The sequence below is a fragment of the Leucoraja erinacea genome, chromosome 28 (assembly GCF_028641065.1).
Source record: "Leucoraja erinacea ecotype New England chromosome 28, Leri_hhj_1, whole genome shotgun sequence".
In the NCBI taxonomy this organism is placed as follows: Eukaryota; Metazoa; Chordata; class Chondrichthyes; order Rajiformes; family Rajidae; genus Leucoraja; species Leucoraja erinaceus.
Genome location: NC_073404.1, coordinates 31623866 through 31646098, shown reverse-complemented (window position 1 = coordinate 31646098; position 22233 = coordinate 31623866). Strand labels below are relative to the sequence as shown.

At 45.6% G+C, this 22233-nt stretch overlaps 1 protein-coding gene across 6 annotated transcripts in view; it reads left to right on the top strand.

Annotated features, from left to right (window-relative positions):
* gosr1 (golgi SNAP receptor complex member 1) overlaps positions 1-22233 on the top strand; it is a 53613-nt gene that overhangs the window by 1687 nt on the left and 29693 nt on the right. For all 6 annotated transcript variants that reach the window (XM_055658186.1, XM_055658187.1, XM_055658183.1 and 3 more), the window contains exons 2-5: positions 591-678; positions 6591-6698; positions 10501-10592; positions 12122-12196. In XM_055658186.1, coding sequence (XP_055514161.1) covers positions 634-678; positions 6591-6698; positions 10501-10592; positions 12122-12196 — 320 coding nt within the window. In that variant the 5' untranslated portion in view covers positions 591-633. The remainder of the gene's footprint in view (positions 1-590; positions 679-6590; positions 6699-10500; positions 10593-12121; positions 12197-22233) is intronic.

Sequence of the window (22233 nt, the reverse complement as noted above, 5' to 3'; positions counted from 1 at the left end):
GTGTCCCCATTGTCCTGTTTCAAGCCCGGCTTACAAAACGTCTGACTATTTTGAAGCTGTTCCTTATTTTTAGCAGCATAAGTTGAAAATAATTATTAATTTCTTGGCAAGTATCCAATTGGCTACGGCTGGGCTGCCAAAGAATATGTATATGTTGTTTGATTATTTTGAAATGTTCAAGCGGGCCTCTTTACCAGAACCTCTAGCCTTACTCTTTATATTTCTGGACCAAATACATGACATTCATTTTTGCTTAATTCAGCCATTCATCACAATAAATATAAAGTTGATGATAGGATATTAATGTTAAAAACCAGAAAAATTATTTGATATAATTAACATTAAATGTTTCATTTAATATCCTTAAAATATGCATTCAATGCAAAACAGCTTTAAAATCGATAAAAGAAGCTTTGACCCAAGATGGACATTAAACAGGTGATTTTGGCTATTCATATATTTATGTTTTTTAGTCAAATTATGTACTTGCACAGAAAAACAATAATTATATGTAATTGTGGTGCAAATCAATCGTTATATGGTCAACATTATTCTGCTGGTTTATTGTCCTTTTCTTTCCAATTTTCTAGCTCTGATACAACGCCGCTTCTTAATGGATCGAGTCAAGATAGGATGTTTGATACGATGGCTGTGGAAATTGAACAACTATTAGCCAAGGTGAAATTGGAGCTACCACAGTTATTGCTATGATAGTGTTTGTTACAATAATGTTTCCCAATCAGCCACCAGCTAATACCCTGAGCTCCAGGCTGTGCCTGAATCATGCCACCTTGTGTTTGTCCTTCCACCTGTTCTGAAGCTTCTGCTGTCCTCTAGTTGCCGTTAACTTCACTCCCATTCTCGTTTACTGCTTTGATTTTTCATCTCTTGTTTCTATACCCTTTTTCTTACCAAGTCCACACATGGTTTCCTCTCAGGCCTCTTACTTTCTTCTTCCCGCCCCCCCCCCCCCCCCCCCCCCCCCCCCCCACATTAGACCCCCCTCCCCCCGAAACGTCACCCCCCCCCCCCTCCCCCCCCCTGCCTCACCCCCCTGAGTTTCTCCGGCATTTTTGTCCACCTTCAGATTTTTCCAACATCTGGGTCTCCTTCCGAAACGTCACCTATCCTTCGCTCCATAGAAGCTGCCTCACCCGCTGAGTTTCTCCGGCATTTTTGTCTACCTTTGATTTTTCCAACATCTGCAGTTCCTTCTTAAACATTGAGTCCACAAACAAGATTGGTGAACGCTCTTTCCTTGACCCCGTTTCTACACCTCAAACCACATGATCTGCTGCAACAGAAATGAAGATTTTTATGTAATATTCAACATTCTTGCAGCAGTCTTCATTTTGCAAGAAAAAAAGCTTTTCATTGTACCTCGGTACTCGTGACCAAAAAACCTAAACTAAACTAATCATTCCACTGCTGCTTCACATGTTTTCAACCTGCACATTAATGCCTGCCAACTTGCACCATTAAGATGCACCACATCAAACAATAAGCAACTTGCTACAGGAACTCAGTGAGCCGTGCAAGATCAGGGCTGGTGCAAGGTTTCGACCCGAAATGCCGCCCGTTCCTTCCCATCCACTGGTGCTGCTCAGCCCACTGACGTCCTCCAGGAGATCGTTCCTTGCTCCATATTTCAACATCTACAGTCTCTTTTGTCTCCCAAGTTACAGCATGTGACCATTGTCAATCCTAAATTCTGGGGTCTTATTTCAATTTCAAAAATCTGAAATGGCTCACAAATCTTTCAATAGTTAGACCAGGGATATCATGCCAACATTTGTTCAAATAATGAAAGTATTGACCAAGTGTAGTTCTTTATTGTTGCACAGTATCCATATAATCCCACAAATGATTGCAGCGAATTGTGGATGCAGTCCCGACCATCACACAAACCTAACTCCTCTTGACTCCATCTACACCTCACGTTGACTCCGCAAGGCCAGCAGCATCATCAAGGACCAGTCTCACCCCGGCCACTCCCTCTTCTCCCCTCTCCCATCGGGCAAGAGGTACAGAAGCGTGAAAACAAACGCACACCTACAGATTCAGGGACAGTTTCTTCCCGGCTGTTATCAGGCAACTGAATCATCCTACCACAAGCAGAGAGCGGTCCTGAACTACTATCTACCTCATTGGTGGCCATCAGACTATCTTTGATTTAACTTAACTGGCTTTTTCTTGCGTTTTCTTCTAAACGTTTTCCCTTAGCGTAACGCTCAATTGTAATCATGCATTGTCTTTCCGCTGACTGGTTACCACACAACAAATGCTTTTCACTGTACCCGTGACAATAAACTAAACTGATTGCCAGTAATTAAGATGACAAGCCATGTAACTGCACTGTGGACTGTGCAGCTGTGTTGCTCCACATCCTCTGGAGTGTCAAAGCATTGCAGAAATACAAATCTAATTGTATTCCTTGTGCACCATTGTATAAACAAGAAGCTCACACAGTTCCTGCCCCCACCCTAGCGCACGTATCTCCAACCTGCATCCTGCTCTTTTCCCTCCTGTGCACGCTCATCTCCCATCCCTGAGCCTCTCATAGCGGAGATTGTAGATGTGGCCCAGTCCATCACACAAACCACACTCCCCACCATTGTAGATGTGGCCCAGTCCATCACACAGACCACACTCCCCACCATTGTAGATGTAGCCCAGTCCATCACACAGACCACACTCCCCACCATTGTAGATGTAGCCCAGTCCATCACACAGACCACACTCCCCACCATTGTAGATGTAGCCCAGTCCATCACACAGACCACACTCCCCACCACTGTAGATGTGGCCCAGTCCATCACACAGACCACACTCCCCACCATTGTAGATGTAGCCCAGTCCCACCACACACACCACACTCCCCACCATTGTAGATGTAGCCCAGTCCATCACACAGACCACACTCCCCACCACTGACTCCATCTACACTTCACGCTGCCTTGGGGAAAGCAGCCAAACATAATCAAATGCTGGTCCCACCCCCCAGTCCTCCCGCCCCCCCCCCCCCCCCACCCCACTCCTGTCCGGCAGAAGGTGCAGAAGCTTGACAGCGTGCACCACCAAACTCAGGATCAGCTTTTTCCCCTCTGTTATCTGAACGGTCCTTCCATAAGCTAGGGTACGGTCCGATTCACCTCTACCCCATTGTGGACATTGGACTTTGTCTGTTGAACTGCTGTGCTGCGTTGCTGAGAACTATATTCTGCACTCTGTATCTTCCCCTTTACTCTACCCATTGTACTGGAGTTTGGGTTGATTGTATTTATGCATAGTATTATCTGATTGGATAGCATGCAATACAATGCTTTTCCCCTGTATCTCAGTACACCTGACAGTATTACACCTAAACCATTTCTTTTTAAGTTCATAAGTGATAGGAGTAGAATTAGGCCATTCAGCCCATCAAGCCCATCAAGTCTACTCCGCCATTCAATCATGGCTGATCTATCTCTCCCTCTTAACCCCATTCTCCTGCCTTCTCCCCATAACCTCTGACACATGTCTAATCATTTTATACCCTCTTTTCCCTCTCCCCATCCCCTTCCATCCAAATCACCTCTCTCCAGTTTTACATTTCACTCCTCTCCTTATTTGACAACCTTTTATCAACAGCCTTTGACACATTCCACCCATCTGCCAATTACCCCTCCCCCACCTGTACCCACCTTGCCAGGCCTTGTCCCGCCCCCACCTCTCATCCACCCCCCCCCCCCCCCCCCCCCCCCCTTCATGCCCCCTCAATCCCATCAGTCTGAAGAGGGAACCTGAACCATCTGTCCATTCCCTCCACAGATGCTGCCTGACCCGCTGAGTTCCTCCAGCACTTTGTGTTTTCCTCAAGATGCCACCATCTGCAGTTTGTTGTGTCTCCACACCCTCCTATTTGTTTTGTGTATGAAATGAAACCACTATCCCCAGTCTAACTAAGATGACGGGGAATTTTGCTGTGGATCATGCCTGGAGATAACACTGCTGTAAATGACTGGAATTGATTTCATCCAATGTAATTTGGCTGGTATATTGATTCTGTACATGCTGCTGTGAAAAGCAGGGCCAGAGGACGTGAGAGTAGTGCATTATCAGTCGTTTAAAATTACTTGGTGTGGTCTGGTAGCTCTCACAATATCTTGTTGGCCCTTCGACCCAACTTGCCCACACCGGCCAACATGTCCCAGCTACACTTGTCACACCTGCCCACGTTTGGTCCATATCCCTCCAAACCTGTCCTATCCATGTACCTGCCTAACCTTTGGGATAGTCCCAGCCTCAACTACCTCCTCTGGCAGCTTGTTCCATACACCCACCACCCCCTGTGTTAAAAGGTCACCCCTCAATCTTAATCTATTAGTTTGTTCAATAAAAAAGGTCAAAGCTTTCTTGTAGAGTTGTAATGATCCAAATAAATAATTACAAAAGATAAAGCATGGGGTCAGAAGGTTTCACAAACTTGTGAAAATGCTGGGCTGTAGAGATTGTATCATTTATGCTCCCTGGTGTTCCCCATCCATTGCCCCAAATACACCGGTCCTGGATTGCATCAGGACCCCCCATCTGAACGCACTTCAGTATTGCTGTAAGCACAGAGAAGATAACTTAATTATATATTTCATATCTGAAAATCAGCCCATTTAAATAATTTAACCTGTGAGAATTTGTATTTGTGTGGTGCCATCTTACCTCAAAAGATCTTGTGCACAGTCTGTGCATGGAGTTTTCTACATGCAGTAAGTAGACCAGTGAGCATGTGATCTGATTTAATTACTGAAATAAAAATGTTCTGCTGTGAATACTGTCATAAGATGCTCGACACGCTGATGGACATCATTTCTCTATCTCTTTGGTGTACTTTAATTTTTTTGTTTAGTTTATTGTCACATGTACCGAGGTACAGGGAAAATCTTTTTGTTGTGTGCTAAGCAGTCAGTGGAAAGACAACACATGATCGAGCCGTCTACAGTGTACAGATACAGGATAAGGGGAATAACGTTTAGTGCAAGGTAAAGTCCATCGAAGATAGTCCGAGGGTCTCCAATGAGGTAGACAGTAGTTCAGGACGGCTCTCTGGTTGTGGTAGGATGGTTCAGTTGCCTGATAACAACCGGGAAGAAACCGTCCCTTGAATCTGGAGGTGTGCGTTTTCACCAGACAACCTGTGATTTTGCAAATGCAGCCTGCTACGTTTTGAGAATCCAGCCTGGTTTTATGGCTAGTTTGGTCTTGAGGACGGTTCTGATTGCATGATATGAAGACCGCCATGTGAGGCAGACTGATGCTGTAGGGTAGTGTTCATTTGAATGTTCATTTAGTTGTGCTACAATCCATTGAGTTAGTGTAGAGTTGCTGAAGGTGAGAGGAATCATAGAGTCTGTATCATTGTGCCCTACATGTGGTTTCAGTGACCATGGACAACATTGATCTGGCCACAAGGAGCTGGCTCCGTCTCATTCATCATGTGATGCACTGATGGGTGTTTCACTGGCAGCTCGCCGCACTATCAAAACAGCCACAGTGAAAGGTCGCACTTGCATCTAGTTATGTAGAGTGCAGTAGCATCCAGATCTATTTACACGGTGACGCAGGAGTGGAGTTGGTGCCTTATAACGATCACAGCGCCAGAGACCCGGGTTCGATCCTGGCTACGGGTGCTGCCTGAACAAAGTTTGTACTTTCTCCCTGTGACCTGCATGAGTTTTCTCCGAGATCATCGGATTCCTACCAAGACATGCAGGCTTGTAGGTTAATTGGCTTGGGTTTGTATGCTTGGTATAAGTGTAAATTGTCCCTAGTGTGTGTGTAGGCATTGTGTTAATGTGCGGGGATCGCAGGTCATTGTGGACTCGGTGGGCCGAAGGGCCTGTTTCCGCGCTGTAACTCTAAACTAACCTGACATTGGCAGGGAGGTTGGAAGAATATTGCTCATTACGGTGCTTTTGTTATTACGATACGTGCCAGTATAACGCACTAACGCCTCGAATCATTTAAAAAACCACATCTTCACATTTTTTGAGTTTTTATTATTACAAAACGATTATTACGGTGACAGGGGCAAAGTTTAAGGAAGATGTACTGGGCAAGTTTTTTACACAGGGTGACTAGTGCCTGGCACACGATGCCAGGGGTGGTGGTGGCGTTTAAGATGCTTTTAGATAGACACTTGGCTATGGAGGGATATGGATCAGGTACAGGCCGATGAGATTAGTTTATCTTGGCCATATTCTCAGCACAAACATGGTGGGCTGAAGAGGCGTGATCTTGTGATTTAACTTTCTATGTTCTATTTTTAAAAATCATTCAATACATTAGGTGGCCAGACCCTTAACCAGTTTAATGGCTTTGAGGAGACGATCCTGCCATCGACACCAACAGCAATGAACATGTGTGTACCAGTACCCTTTGGTCTAAGAAACACAGCCTGTCCATATTCTCAGCTGCAGGGGGAGCGCTGTATTTTAAATGATTATAAAAAAGAGGAAGATGAAAGTAAATATTGAAAATGATATGTTGACAAAGTGCTGCACTATGAGCCTTGTTCATTTTGTGTACACGTTTCAACGTTTGTTTATTGTTTGTAGCTCACAGGAGTCAATGACAAAATGGCAGAATACACGTCAACACCAGGAGTGACGTCATTGAACGCAGCACTCATGCACACACTACAGCGGCACAGGGACATCCTACAGGTAAGGTGCTGTCTATCATGCCTACACCTCCTCCCCATAATACAGTCTTGTGTCTCTGACACCTCCTCCCCATAATACAGTCTTGTGTCTCTGAGCTAGCTAGGAGAACATGATGATACAACCCCCACCCCTCTGTCACCCAACCCCCACCCCTCTGTCACCCAACCCCCACCCCTCTGTCACCCAACCCCCACCCCTCTGTCACCCAACCCCCACCCCTCTGTCACCCAACCCCCACCCCTCTGTCACCCAACCCCCACCCTCTCTCACCCAACCCCCACCCCTCTGTCACCCAACCCCCACCCCTCTGTCACCCAACCCCCCAACCCCCACCCCCTCACCCACCCCCCACCCTCTCCCCAACCCCATCCCTCTGTCACCCAACCCCCACCCCTCTGTCACCCAACCCCCACCCCTCTGTCACCCAACCCCCCCCCCCCTCTGTCACCCCACCCCTCTGTCACCCAACCCCCACCCTCACCCAACCCCCACCCCTCTCACCCAACCCCCACCCCCAACCCCCCCTCTCTGTCACCCAACCCCCACCCCCTCTGTCACCCAACCCCCACCCCTCTCACCCAACCCAACCCCCCTCTGTCACCCAACCAAACCCCACCCCTCTGTCACCCAACCCCCACCCCTCTCACCCAAACCCCCACCCCTCTCACCCAACCCCACCCCTCTCACCCCAACCCCCACCCCTCTCTCACCCAACCCCCACCCCTCTGTCACCCAACCCCCACCCTCTGTCACCCAACCCCCACCCCTCTGTCACCCAACCCCCACCCCTCTGTCACCCAACCCCCACCCCTCTCTCACCCAACCCCCACCCCTCTGTCACCCAACCCCCACCCTCTCTCACCCAACCCCCGCCCCTGTCACCCAACCCCCACCCCTCTGTCACCCAACCCCCACCCCTCTGTCACCCAACCCCCACCCCTCTCACCCAACCCCCACCCCTCTGTCACCCAACCCCCACCCTCTCTCACCCAACCCCCCGCCCCTGTCACCCAACCCCCACCACTCTCACCCAACCCCCACCCCTCTGTCACCCAACCCCCACCCCTCTGTCACATGCTGGTTTACAATCACGTGTATGTGGCCTGCATCCATCTATTTCCTGCTTGTTCATGGCTATATCTACTTGCCATTAGAATGCCTCTATCATAGCATCTACCATCTTCCTAGCATTGTGTTCCAGGTCTCCACCGCTCTGTAAAATAAAACATGCCTCACACCTCATCTGCAGACTATCCCCTTCTCACCTTCAACCTGTGTTTGCCCAGCCAGTCTGAAGAAGCGTTCCCATTACCTCCACAGATGCTGCCTGACCTACAGAGTTCTTCCAGCACTTGGTGTTTTGTTCAAGATGCCATCATCTGCAGTTGTTTGTGTCCCTAGGCTCTGCAGTTCATTTAATGAAAGCTTATTTTAAAAAATATTGCATCACTTTCAATGAAATTGCATAAATGGTAACATTGATAAAAGCTTCTGAATGAAATTCAGAACAAAATGAAGGGAAAGTGGTGGCAGAAATCATCAATTTTCATTAAATATTTGCTAATTATCAAGACTGAAAGTGCGGTTATAATGCTGAAATATCAGATCATCGTGAAATGCAAATGAAGATAAATTGCCGGAGAGATTTATCACCCGATTGTAGATTGCATGTCGATTGTCAACCTCAGCATTAGGTGATTGAAAGCTGTTGAGTAAAAGCTTCCCTGGAAGTGATCGCTTTGTTTTTTAATTAGGGATTGTTGGTGAATATGGTGGCAACAATTAATATAAAGTTGAAAATAATCTGCCTTGTTCTTTTGTAAAACTTTGGGCTGTCTCTTCATTATAAATTCAATTTAATAGGATGACAACTCCAACTAAAATATCACAGATTTTGATGCCTCATTGGGAAAGATAGTCATATTTAGTTATGGTATCTGCAATTCAATTAATAATTATACAAAGATTTAGAAGATTTGGCAGTCAGAATGACTCCTGTGTTTGCAAAGTTAATCATTGAGTCAGAGAGACAGCATGGACAAAGCCTATTCGGCCCATCGAGGTCCCACTGGCCACCATCCGCCCATCTACACTAATCCTACTTAATCTGACTTTATTCTCTGCACATTACAATCAACTCTCCCCCTCACCCTCCCCCACCCCAATCCCATCCTCTGCCTCCCTTCTTGAATTTTATGATTCAAAAAGAATCATATAGTCCGGTTAAGAACTATATACTTTGGCCAAAATTATTGCTGTCTGTACAGAGTTTGTACATTCACCCATGACCTGCGTGGGTTTTCTCCAGGGCTCCTGTTTCCTCCCACATCAGGTTTTAGGTTAGTTGGCTTCGGTAAATAGCGAATTGTCCCCGGTATGTAGGACATTGCTAGTGTACAGGGCGATCGCTGGCCGGCGCAGGCTCGGTGGGCCGAAGGGCCTGTTTCCGTGCTGTATCTCTAAAGCCTAAAGATGAGTAGGCATCCATTTTGACTTATCACATCTCCTTTTTCTGGAAGTACATGTGAAATGATGTTGATAGTTATATGTCTGTGACGTGATATGTACATAGAGTATTTCATTACCTAATCATTACAGTCTCTATTTAATAATACTGCCCCTGTCTGTTGATCTTTTCTCCTGTCACATTGGAATATATGTTTGGTGCAAGTAGATCATTTATTATCTTAGTGCAGCAGTACAGTTTGGCAGAGCCAGCTCTTCCAAAGGGTTTCAGCCCAATACTGTCTACCATTTATTCACACCTGTAGCTATGTCAGAGGGTGGTGAATCTGGAATTTTTTGCCACAGACGGCTGTTGACGCCAAGTCAATGGATATATTTAAGGCAGAGATAGATAGAATCTTGATTAGTACGGGTGTCAGGCCTTATGGGGAGAAGGCAGGAGAATGGGGTTAGGAGGGAGAGATAGATAGATCAGCCACGATTGAATGGTGGAGTAGACTTGATGGGCCGAATGGCCTAATTCTGCTCCTTTCACTTATGACCTGATGACCATGTAGTTTATTAACGAGCACACAAAATAGTCAGCGTCCTAAATGGATAGCCACGGTGGTGCAGCGGGTTGACCTGGGGCTGAGACCCGGGTTTGATCCTGATTGCTGGTGTTGTCTGTACGGAGTTTGTACGTTCTCCCTGTGACCTGCGTGGGTTTTCTCCGGGTGCTCTGGTTTCCTCCCACACTCCAAAGACGTGCAGGTTTGTCCCTAGTGTGTCGGATAGTGTTAGTGTGCAGGGTGATTGCTGGTTGACATGGACTCGGTGGGCCTAGGGGCCTGTTTCCACGCCGTATCTCTAAACTAAACTAAACCAAATGTATATGGGATAGGCACCTCTCAGCTGCAGTGTTATTGAACCACTGACAGACAAGGAAGGGCTGGTGTCAGATATTCATCAAGCTCGGGTGAAAGAGCTGTAGTTCAGGGGCATCTGGTGTAATCGAGGCAGCTTCAAGCATGTGTTGACAATATCCAGGATGTGAGGGCAGGGACAGGCAATGCCAAAGATGAGTCACTTCATTGTTGTCGAAACCCAATACGGGGTATCAATGCTCACGTAACTAATAACTTACAAGCTGCCATATTCACTGTCAGAAGCTGCTGAGTGCAGCATATTGTATTGGAAGAAGGGCCTTGATGCAGGAGGTTTTCTAGGGCTTGCAAAATAACGTGGATCTTCCAATTCCTAAGGTTGACGTGCTCTCTTGTAGAAGTTATGCTGCAAAAGAACATACAGCTACTTAGATTGCTCTAACAGTTTCATACTTTTATTTTCTTTGCAGGATTATACACATGAATTTAATAAAACCAAAGCAAACTTTATTGCAATCCGAGAACGAGAAGACTTGTTGGGATCCGTTCGGAAAGATATTGAGTAAGTGACCAATTGTTGTTCACCGTGGCCATTTCTTGTAATAGTTTTCAAACTTTGTATTTGTTTCATACGCCGCCAAACCGTGGTATTAATAGAAGCTTGATGGATTCAAACTAATATTGTGATTGAATGCTATTTGAAAAATGTATTGATCAAAAGGATACTTTTTGTGTTTCACACTGGTTTAGTTTATTGTCACGTGTACCGAGGTACAGCTTAAAGCTTTTGTTGCGTGCTAACCAGTCAGCGGAAAGACAATATGCGCTTACAATCGAGCCATTTACAGCGTACAGTTACATGATAAGAGAATAACATTTAGTGCACAATAAAGTCCATTAAAGTCTGATTTGAAGATAGCCCGAGGGTCTCCACTGAGGTAGATGGTAGCTCAGGACTACTCTCTATTTGTTGGTAGGATGGTGCTAGTTGAGATCAAAATCATTTAGCAAGCATGGAAGTCGGCTGCTTCAATACATGTCTTTTGTTTTGATGATTTTGTTTTGTTTTAAATTGATCTTAAAATTAATTAGTGCAATGAATCTCACCAAAGTTGCTCACCTATGCTGAGGCCCAACCACTGTCAGGTGCTGTACTTTTCAGCATCAAGATATTTATTTAAAACCTCAATCGAAAGTAGGAATTTTACCTTTGCTTCTTTATATTTGTGCTAGCAGATTAAAAAATTCAAAGATGCGTAGTAATTTAACTAAATTGAGAAGTAGAATTGTTTGGCATGTAAATATTTACAAGATGTGACAATGCATATCTTTGGATGAAGTAATATTCTTGTTATTTAGGAAGGAACTGCAGATAGACACAAAATGCTGGAGTAACTCAGCGGGACGGGCAGCATCTCTGGATTGAAGTAATAGGTGACGTTTCAGGTCGAGTCCCTTCTTCAGACTGATATTTACACTGGTAGTTTTAGTTTAGTTTATTGTCATGTATCAAGGTACAGTGAAAACCTTTTGTTGCGTGTTAACAGTGGACTAAAGTGGACGATTACAATCGAGCCGTCCACAGTGTATAGATACATGATCAAGGGAATAACATCAATAACATTTAGCACAAGATAAAGTCCAGTAAAGTCCGATCAAAGATAGTCCGAGGGTCTCCAATGAGGAAGATAGTAGTTCAGGATAGTAGATCAGTCTAAAGCAGGGTCTCGACCCGAAACGTCCCCTGTTCCTTCTCTCCAGAGATGGTGCCTGACCCGCTGAGTTCTCCAGAGATGCTGCCTGACCCGCTGAGTTACTCCAGCACTCTGCGAAACGTCACCTATCCATGTTCTCCAAAGATACTGCCTGACCCGCTGAGTTGCTCCAGCATCTTCTAGGAGTTTAGGACTGCTCTCTAGTGGTTAAGAAGGAACTGCAGATGCTGGAAATTCGAAGGTAGACAAAAGTGCTGGAGAGGAAACTGAGCAGGTGCAGCAGCATCTGTGGAGCGAAGGAACCTGCTCTCTAGTGGTTGATTGATGTCCGGTGACCATAACAAAATACAATAAAGTCTTTCTATTTTCACCTCAGATCTTACAAAAGTGGATCGGGAGTTAACAACAGAAGAACAGAACTATTCCTAAAAGAACACGATCACCTCCGGAAGTAAGATTCATGTTGCTGTTGTTCCACTGGTTGCGGTGCGGCAGGGATCAAAGTGAGCGTTCAAGTCTAGAACGCCAGAGCAATGTGCTGTGTATCACCTCAATGCCTGTGAATCATTTAGATTGGGTTTTTAAAATGTGTCTGGAGCGTGTAAATGTTGGTCATTTTATTATTCGGATGCCATTTAAATAATGAACATTACTAGTATGTTCACTTTTCACCCACGCTGGCTTCTTGTGATTAATGCTGTTCTTCTTTGTGCAATGTCGTTGATTGTTTCTTGATGTATCGTTACGTGCAGAGGTTAATTTCCAATTGAGCTGGAGTTTGGGAGAAATGGGACCAGTTTCTATTGCAGCTTATGACAGCTGTGCAGTTAATGCTTCAGTAATGAGCACTTGGAAAACAGTGTGTATGCAGCAACTAAGCTATACGTCAGGGAGGAAACCAGAACATGTTTTTATGATTGGGCCAAAGTGATGCCACTTTCTAGCACGTAATTTTGAAACCACTGTTCAATACTTAGACCTTTTAAACAAAAAGCTTTGCAACTTCAGTTGAGTTTATGTCACATGTACCGAGGTACAATGAAAAGCTTTTTGTTGTGTGCTATCCACTCAGCGGATAGACTATACATTATTGATTACAATCAATCCATTTACAGTAAATAGATACATGATAAGTGAGTAACGTTTAGTGCAAAGTAAAGCCAGCAAAGTCTGGTCATGGATAGTTCGAGGGACATCAGAGGTAGATAGTAGTGCAGCACTGCTCTCTGGTTGTGGTAGGATGATTCAGTTGCCTGATAACAGCTTCTTGGAGGAGTAGAGGTATTCTGATTACATAGTGGAATGTTAAAGGAGATACATAGATTCTTGCCGTTTGTTGCATGTATTAGATTGGGTGAAACGTACATAGTAGCGGAGAAAGCCTGAACAATATCCACGTGACCAGTTGCTCAGTGTTTCCGAGCTTGCGGTGTTGTGAGTGACTGAGTGACTGTGATGATTGCCTTTATACTAAGGTGTGAGTGAGGAACACAATAGAAGGATGTGAAGGATCAAGATAGAAGCAAGAATCAGAGGATGAGAAGACTTGTGCGGTCATCAATGGGAAGCAAGAAGAGGTTAGATGTCCATGCCGTGTTAGACTAACCGTGTGGCATGCCTTCAGAGTTAAGGGCACGGGGCATAGAAGCTGGGAAGTCATGTTGGATAAGACTTTGGTGAGGGCTCATTCAGAGTATTTTGTGCAGTTCTGGTTGCAGATTAGAGGAACGATGTGCGGGCTATGGGGGGTTCAGGCTATGGGAGGGGTGCAAGCTATGGGGGGGGGATGCAGGCTATGGGGTGAGGGGGAGGGCTATGGGAGGGGTGCTATGGGAGGGGTGAGGCTATGGGGGGTTCAGGCTATGGGGGGGGGCAGGCTATGGGGGGGAGGGTGCAGGCTATGGGGAGGGTGCAGGCTATGGGGGGGGCAGGGGGGGGGGGGGGGGGCGGCAGGCGAGATTCACCAGGATGTTGCCTAGATTGCAATATATTAGCTACAAGGAGAGGCAATGTTATAAAGCGTATATAATATGAAAGTCATAAATAGGGTAGATGGAGTCGTTCTCCAAGAATGGAAATATTACACACTAGAGGGCACAGGTTTATGACGAGAGGAGGAACGTTTCAAAGAGATGTGTGAGGCAAGTTTGTTGATGCAGAGAGTGGTGGATCCTGGAACACACTGTCGGGGGTCGTGGCGGAAGTGGATAAGACAGTGGCATTTAAGGGGCATTTATACAGACACATGAACAGGTAGCCAATGGAGAGATATGGAGCATGTGCAGACTGATGGGTTTAATTAGTTTGGGATCATGGTCAGTACATACATTGTGGGCCGAAGGGCCTGTTCTGTGTTGTACTTTTCTACGCACCGTGTAAAATGGGCAGGTCAGTCTAGTTTGTGGTAAAATGCCATCTTCTCGTTGCTTTTGGTGCAATTGTCACACAATGGTAGTGTAAACAATAGCTGTGCCCTACCTTGACACAAGTGCCCCAGAGTATTTCTTGTTCTGTAGGTCACATTGAAAAGAGATGCTATAATTAATGAATGTGGATGGTGGAGAAAATGTTCTCCAGATATACTGCTGACCCGCTGAGGAGTGTCTGTCTACAGTAACAGGTCTGCTGTCTGTGATATAGAACATGTGTACCTGTGAATGAATGAAGGATGAAGGTACACAAAAATGCTGGAGAAACTCAGCCGGTGCAGCAGCATCTATGGAGCGAAGGAAATAGGCGACGTTTCGGGCCGAAGCCCTTCTTCAGTCTGAAAAGAAAATGGTGTGTGCGTGGCCGAGTTTCTGAGTGTTAATTTGCTCTTTAATTTACTTCACAGAATGCTTTCGAGTCATATCTACGGAGAGTGTTATTAACACTCACTCTGGACACTAACTTTACACGTTTCATATCAAGCTGTACCAAAACTCTTCCTGCTGTGATTTAGAAGTTTGTTATCGTAATGTAAACGGGGCTCATTTTAACTCAATATTTTTTTGGAATTGAATATTTCTTTGACATTCTGCTCCTGAATGTCAGGCAGAAAAGTTAATGAATAACATTTAGACAATAGACAATAGGTGCAGCAGTAGGCCATTCGGCCCTTCAAGCCTGCACAACGAACTAACATTTTAACAAATTTAAAACTGAAGAAGGGTCTTGGCCTGAATCGTCACCTATCCATGTTCTCCATAGATGCTGCCTGACCCGCTGAGTTACTCCAGCACTCTGTGTCTTTGTAAATCAGCATTTGCAGTTCCTTCTTTCTACAAATGATGCTATTTTCAAGCAATGTATGTGGAGGTTATGCCGACTCATTTATGTATTCACATCAAAATTGTGGATTTTCCATTTTTATTTCAGTTGATGTTCTGGTATGACGGTACAATCAGGGAATAATACAAAAGATTGGAGATAAAGACAAATTGGGATGCAATAACTGTGAACTGTCTCAAGATGGCAGATGTGTTCAACTGGATGAGTGAAAATTTACCACTGCCCCTTTCCTATGCCTGAGAGGAACTCGGGAACTGAACAGAGAACCAGCAGCCTTTACAGTCTCATTGAACCATAGAGTGATACAGTGTGGGAACAGGCCCTTCAGCTCAACTTGCCTACACCGTCCAACATGTCCCACCTGCCTGCGTTTGGCCCAAATCCCTTTAAACCTACCCTATCCATCTACTTGTCTAAATGTTTCTTAAACATTGTGATAGTCCCTGCCTCTACTATCTCATCTAGCAGCTCGTGCCATACACCCACCACAATTTGTGTAAAAAAGTTACCCCCTGGTTGCTTTTAAATCTTTCCCCCTCACCTTAAATCTATGCCCTCTGGTCCTCGATTCCCTACTCTAGACATGAGACTCTGTGTCTGCTCGATCTATTCCTCTCATAATTTTACCTCTATAAGATCACCTCTCATCTTCCTGTGTGCCAAGGAATAGATCCCTAGCCTGCTCAACCTCTTCCTGTAGCAGAGCTTGTTTCTGTGCTCTTGTGCTGCAATGAATTGCACTCAACTTGATCGAAAACTTATCATCTAAATATTACTACAACTATCATCTTGTTTCTATATTTGTTTGTAGGTTGTACCTATATTTGCGCAAAAACGGTACACAATAGTGCTACAGTTTTTTGCCCACCTTACTCACCATTGTCCTGTGATGTAAATGAAACAAGATTGATGGTATATTTTACAAGTTATTGCCATTTAAAACTTAAAACTACTTAAAACAGCACCCCCACTTGCCGCCTGCGCAGTTCGGGGACGGTTCCCGTGCACATCATAACCAGCTGCGCGTGCGCAGATGGGACCTTTCCAGATTTTCTGATTGCCATCTTTTTTCTCGCCTTTACTTGCCTGGCCTCCTACCAGCGACACAATGACTCCACGGGTAAGTTTCCTTCTATTTTACAAACGCCTTCACGGTTCCTTTTAACTTAATTTCTGCCACCCAGGCCCTGGGCTGTTGTTGGAGCCGGTGCGGGATCTGGGGAAATTCAGCGGGTGAGGCAGCATCTATGGAGCGAAGGAATGGGTGATGTTTCGGCACGAGACCCTTCTTCACATCATAGATGCTGCCTCACCAGCTTTATTAAACGTTATCAGTGATCCCAAAGGGCACAGGTTATGGTAATTTTGGACAATGGGGATCTGGCGTGGGGGGGCTGCTGGGGGGTGGGGGGGGGGGGGGGAGGGGGAGACTTTGTAACTTTGTCAGTGCCGTAGGTGGCCGCTATTCGTATACATTGGGAATGGAAGCAAAGAATTTCACTGTGGCTTGTCCAATCCATTCCTTATGTCTGTGTGGTCAACTCAATCATTAAGTTGTGTAGGAATGAACTGCAGATGCTGGTTTACACCGAGGATAGACATTAACTGCTGGAGTAAATCTTTGAGTTCATTGTTTTTGGCTGGGCCAACAACAACCCAGTGACGGGTAAAAGACTGAGAAACTTGTGTCATGATGTCAGGATGATAATTTAGTGTTAGCTTCAGCAAGACAAGAGAGTTGGTTGTTGACCAAGAACAAGCTAGGGATGAACATAACCCTGACCTCATCGACAGACGTGGTTGGTAGAATTAAGTTCCTTGGCATTAATATCACCACATATCTAAGCTGGTCCGGTCACACAGGTGTGGTGATCAGGAAGGTGCCTGCTATCCAAAGTGTATTTACCTTCCACAAGGATTCTCTCTGAAAGTATTCTGACGGGATGCATCTTGGCCTAAGAGGGCGCACCAACATCTGTAGTTCCTGAGGAGATTAAGGATATTCGGCATGTCTCCAGTGAATCTTACAAACTTCTATAGATGGACCATACTGTTGTGATGCAGCACAGGTTGGTTTGGGGACAACTCTGCCCAAGACAGCATGAAATTGCAGACATTCTGAACCCTCCCACTGCTGTGAGCTTTCAAAGTGTTTTGTACATTTTGTTCGGGCGGCAAGGTGATGCAGCGGTAGAGTTGCTGCCTCACAGCGCCAGAGACCCCGGTTCCATCCTGACTATGGGTGCAGTTTGTACATAGTTTGTACGCTCTCCATGAAACGGCGTGGGTTTTTTTCTGGGTGCTGTGGTTTCCTCCCACACTCCAAAGATGTGCGGGTTTGTAGGTTAATTGATTTCTGTAAATTGTCCCAGGTGTGGACAGAACTAGTGTCTGTGATTGTTGGTTGGTGCGGACTCAGTGGGGCATATGGCCCGTTTCCACGCGGTAACTCTGTACCACATGGGTGTGGTATTCCTGTGTATTATGTGTGTGATATTGTGCCAGAGCATGTCTCAGTACCATCACTCTGGAGGTGGTGAGGCCAGTCCAGCAATGTTAATGTCAGCAAATTACTTGCCCTCTTAACTGATTGGTTGTGGTGATAAACCTTCTCACATTTTGCAAAGCACCTGCCCAGACAACAAACCCAGACAAAGGGATGCTTAAACCACTCACACATCAAGTCAACAGCGACGTGGAGAAATACTGCTGAATGTTGTTCCACTCTTGTTGAAATGAACTGATCTGACGTGTGGATTTAAATTATTCATTTCTGCATTCTTGGTTAAAAGGTTTTTTTTTGTATTTGATGAATGAAGTGGCGTGACAGTGTTTGAGCCAAGGATATTACTGCAGTGCCTCTTGTTGGCTGAGCTGCAGCAATTAGTCCATCTCTGCATCGTCTAGATGCAGGAAAGGGGGTGAACTCTTCTGCTGATTAGCCGTGAAATGTAAACTTTTGTCTCTTTCATCAAAGTCCCAAAGGTACCAACTCTTACCTGAGTGTACAACGATTGTGACTCCTGTTTCTAACAGTTGCATTCTATGTGAGGAAAGGCAGTGAGTGTTGAGAATGTTGTTCCATCTGGGTGTTGTCCAGTTGTGGGTGTATGCAGCAGTGAGACTGGCTTCCAAACTGAGCTTGCTTGTCAGGCCAGCGATCAATCTTTCATGTAATAGAAAGGCAAATGGATAGGTGACGTTTCGGGTTGTGACACTCTGGGGTCCTGACCTGAAACGTCACCTACCCATTTTCTCCAGAGAGATACTGCCTGTCCTGCTGATTTACTCAGCATTTTGTGTCCTTCTCCAGAGAGATATTGCCTGACCCACTGAGTTACTCCAGCATTTTGTCTCTAATCAAATTTCCATCTTCCATTTAATTTGCTTTTTCAAAAAAGGCATGATATGTGCACTTTTCATTTGCAGTCTTGCCATATTCAATCCATCTGTTTAATTTATTAACATTTGTAACATTGGCATGCGTTATAAATTGAATGAAAATATCAGTCTTTTACTTTATATAAATAACAATGCATCCATTGAATTATATTTAACATAGTTTCAAAGTTGCATGTGGAGGTAGCTTTTCTACACTGCCTCATGACCAACCTGCCAGAGGGAGTTTCTGTAGTATGGTTCAGACTTTTCTAGTTCAGTGATGTTTGAAAGGTAAGTGTTAGCCACGAGTCCCCGTCACCACCTTGGATCTGCTTCCTTGACTTGAGAGGGCAAATGGGCCTTGATCTTTTAGACTTTAGAGATACAGCGCTGAGAGAAGGTGTCGCTGATAATATTTCCAGGTTTAGTTCCTGAAGAAACCGGCTGGGCCTTGACGGTTCCCATAGTGGACAATATATGTTGGTCGCTGCAGTTCATGGTTTCCTGTTAGTTCCCAACAGTATCTTTCTGGGCGTGCTGCCTCTGATCTCTATTGAAATCAACTGGCTGCCTCTTTGAAAGATCTTTGAAATGGGTAAAACAGCACAAAAATTAAAAGCAGAGCATGTTGAATAGGGCTCATCAACATTTAAAAGACAATTCATATTTTGTATGTCATATTTCACTTTTCTTAATGATTTTCTGACATCAATTCACCAGATTGTCTTAAATGCTAGTTTGTTAGGGGAAATATTTTTGAGATCTTTGAATGCATTGTGGAGCAGTTCTTTGATCCATTTAAAGGTTTGTTGGTCTGTGCTAAATGAAGATCAATAACATGTCGAATACCTGCCAAATAAAAATGGGGCGATAACACTTGTGACATTCCTCTAAAGCTTCAATCCTAGATGCTCCAGGTGCGGAGAGCAGGAGTTGGACAGGACTGATACATCTAAGCACCACGAAGAGTTGACCATGAGGCAGACACCGCCGCTATTCCCATTCCCTGTTGCCTACATTCTGTTCATCCTTCGGGCTGGATGGCTGAGTTTGGGGAGCTGGGGTTGAGCCATGTCTCTGTGAAACCGAGCACACAGCATTCCCTCATCTCCCTTTGAGAAAGCAGCCTTGCCCTTGTCCTCCACTTTATTCTCTTGGGACTGTGTACATGGATAGGATAATTGTAGAAGGATATGGGCCAAACGTTTGGGTCAAACAACTAAGATTGTTAAGGGCTTGGACACGCTAGAGGCTGGAAACATGTTCCCGATGTTGGGGGAGTCCAGAACCAGGGGCCACAGTTTAAGAATAAGGAGTAAGCCATTTAGAACGGAGACGAGGAAACGCTTTTTCTCACAGTGAGTGGTGAGTCTGCGAAATTCTCTTCCTCAGAGGGCGGTGGAGGCAGGTTCTCTGGATGCTTTATAGGTGATATGGGGAGAAGGCCGGAACGGGACCCTGACCGCCCGTGACCCTGCCCGCCCCCAACGCTGACCTCCCGTGACCCCTGCCCGCCCCCAACGCTGACCTCCCGTGACCCTGCCCGCCCCCAACGCTGACCTCCCGTGACCCTGCCCACCCGTGACCCTACCCGCCCCCAACGCTGACCTCCCGTGACCCTGCCCTGCCCCCAACGCTGACCTCCCGTGACCCTGCCCGCCCCAACGCTGACCTCCCGTGACCCTGCCCGCCCCAACGCTGACCCTCCCGCCCCCACGCTGACCCTGCCCGCCCCCAACGACCTCCCGTGACCCTGCCCGCCCCCAACGCTGACCTCCCGTGACCCTACCCGCCTGCCATGGTCCATTATGGCAGGGAAGCTTCACCCCCACAACACAATGCCACAAATGTACAACTGATGCTCTAGGGTTTGTGTCGTGAGATGTAAAATACATTTTCCACCCTTCATTAGTTTTAGTTCAGTTTAGAGATACAGCACGGAAACAGGTCCTTCGGCCCATCGAGTCCGTGCTATCTTACGATCCCCGCACACTATCCTACATACTAGGGACAATTGACAATTTACAATTTTACGAAGCCAATTAACCTACAAACCTGTACGTCTTTGGAGTGTGGGAGGACCCACGCAGGTCAAGGGGAGAACGCACAAACTCGGTACAGACAGCACTCAGTGTCAGGATCGATCCCAGGTCTGTGGCGCTGTGAGGCAGCAACTTTACCGCTGCACCACCGTGCATTGTAACCAACACCATGTACTTGTATTGCAGCCGCTAGTCTGTAGGTCTGTACACCATGGCAGAGACGGAATACTTTTAAAATCTGCCCTTTCATTTCCCCATAAGAGCTTCCATTGCCTTAAATCAAGCTGGGCTGGAGAACATTGTAAACTGAAGGGGTGTTGGGAAAGAAGTTAGGACGAGGAGCCTGATGGAGGTACATTCATCTATCACACTCCAGCTTTGCAAAGTGGCATGCTGCTTTAATGATGACATTTCTCTGGCATTTGGAAAGGTCAGGGACTGGAAAGCAGACCCTGGGGATAAATGCAGATATTGCTTGTTCTTGCTTTTAATCCCTCGAGTTATAATTCCCCATGATTTATTTGGAGGAAGAACAGATGACAGCAGATGCGATGTGTAGCTTGTGATGCGTTTCCCTGATGCCTCAATGAATTGGTAATCGGACAGGTTCACAGTTCACTTTCCATTCCGTGCTGTTAGCTGATGTTTCCCGTCAGGTCAGCAGTGGTGCTCGACTTGGTGTCAATAATTTTAGATTAACGAGTGTGGAATTGCTTAACACGTTTACTGCTGAATTTAAAACAGGAAATGCTAGAAATGCTAAACAGGTCGGGCAGCATCTGCGGAAAGAGAGACTGTCAATGTTTCAAGTCAGAGAGACTGGATCAATGAATTGGTTGAGAATGTGCAAGGTATTATTAGTAATTATTAGTAATTAGTAACTTCCCCAAATTCAGGAACAATCTTCCTGCATCTAGCCTGTCCAACCCCTTAAGAATTGTGTAAGTTTCTATAAGATCCCCCCTCAATCTTCTGAATTCTAGCGAGTACAAGCCAAGTCTATCCAGTCTTTCTTCATATGAAAGCCCTGACATCCCAGGAATCAGTCTGGTGAACCTTCTCTGTACTCCCTCTATGGCAAGAATGTCTTTCCTCAGATTTGGAGACCAAAACTGTACGCAATACTCCAGGTGTGGTCTCACCGAGACCCTGTACAACTGCAGTAGAACCTCCCTGCTCCTATACTCAAATCCTTTTGCTATGAATGCTAACATACCATTCGCTTTCTTCACTGCCTGCTGCACCTGCATGCCTACTTTCAATGACTGGTGTACCATGACACCCAGGTCTCGTTGCATCTCCCTTTTCCTTATCGGCCACCATTTAGATAATAGTCTACTTTCCTGTTTTTGCCACCAAAGTGGATAACCTCACATTTATCCACATTGTACTGCATCTGCCATGCATTTGCCCACTCACCCAGCCTATCCAAGTCACCTTGCAGCCTCCTAGCACCCTCCTCACAGCTAACACTGCCCCCCAGCTTCGTGTCATCCACAAACTTGGAGACTATGACTCATCATCCTTTCACCGATGCCGCCTGACTTGCTGAATGTTTCCAACGTCTTCTGTATATATTTAAGATCATCAACGTCTGCAGCGTTTTTCAATTCATTTGGCTGCTGTTGAAGGCAAGAGTTGATTCCAGGTGTAAATGTAGCAAGGCCCTTGGCTTCAAAGAAGTAGCACCATACAGTTGGCTCAAACCATGTTAACAACATAAAATGCTTATGTAAGTTGAGTATCCTATGAATTGTAGGGAGAAAATAGCTCTCAGTAGTCAGAAATTGAT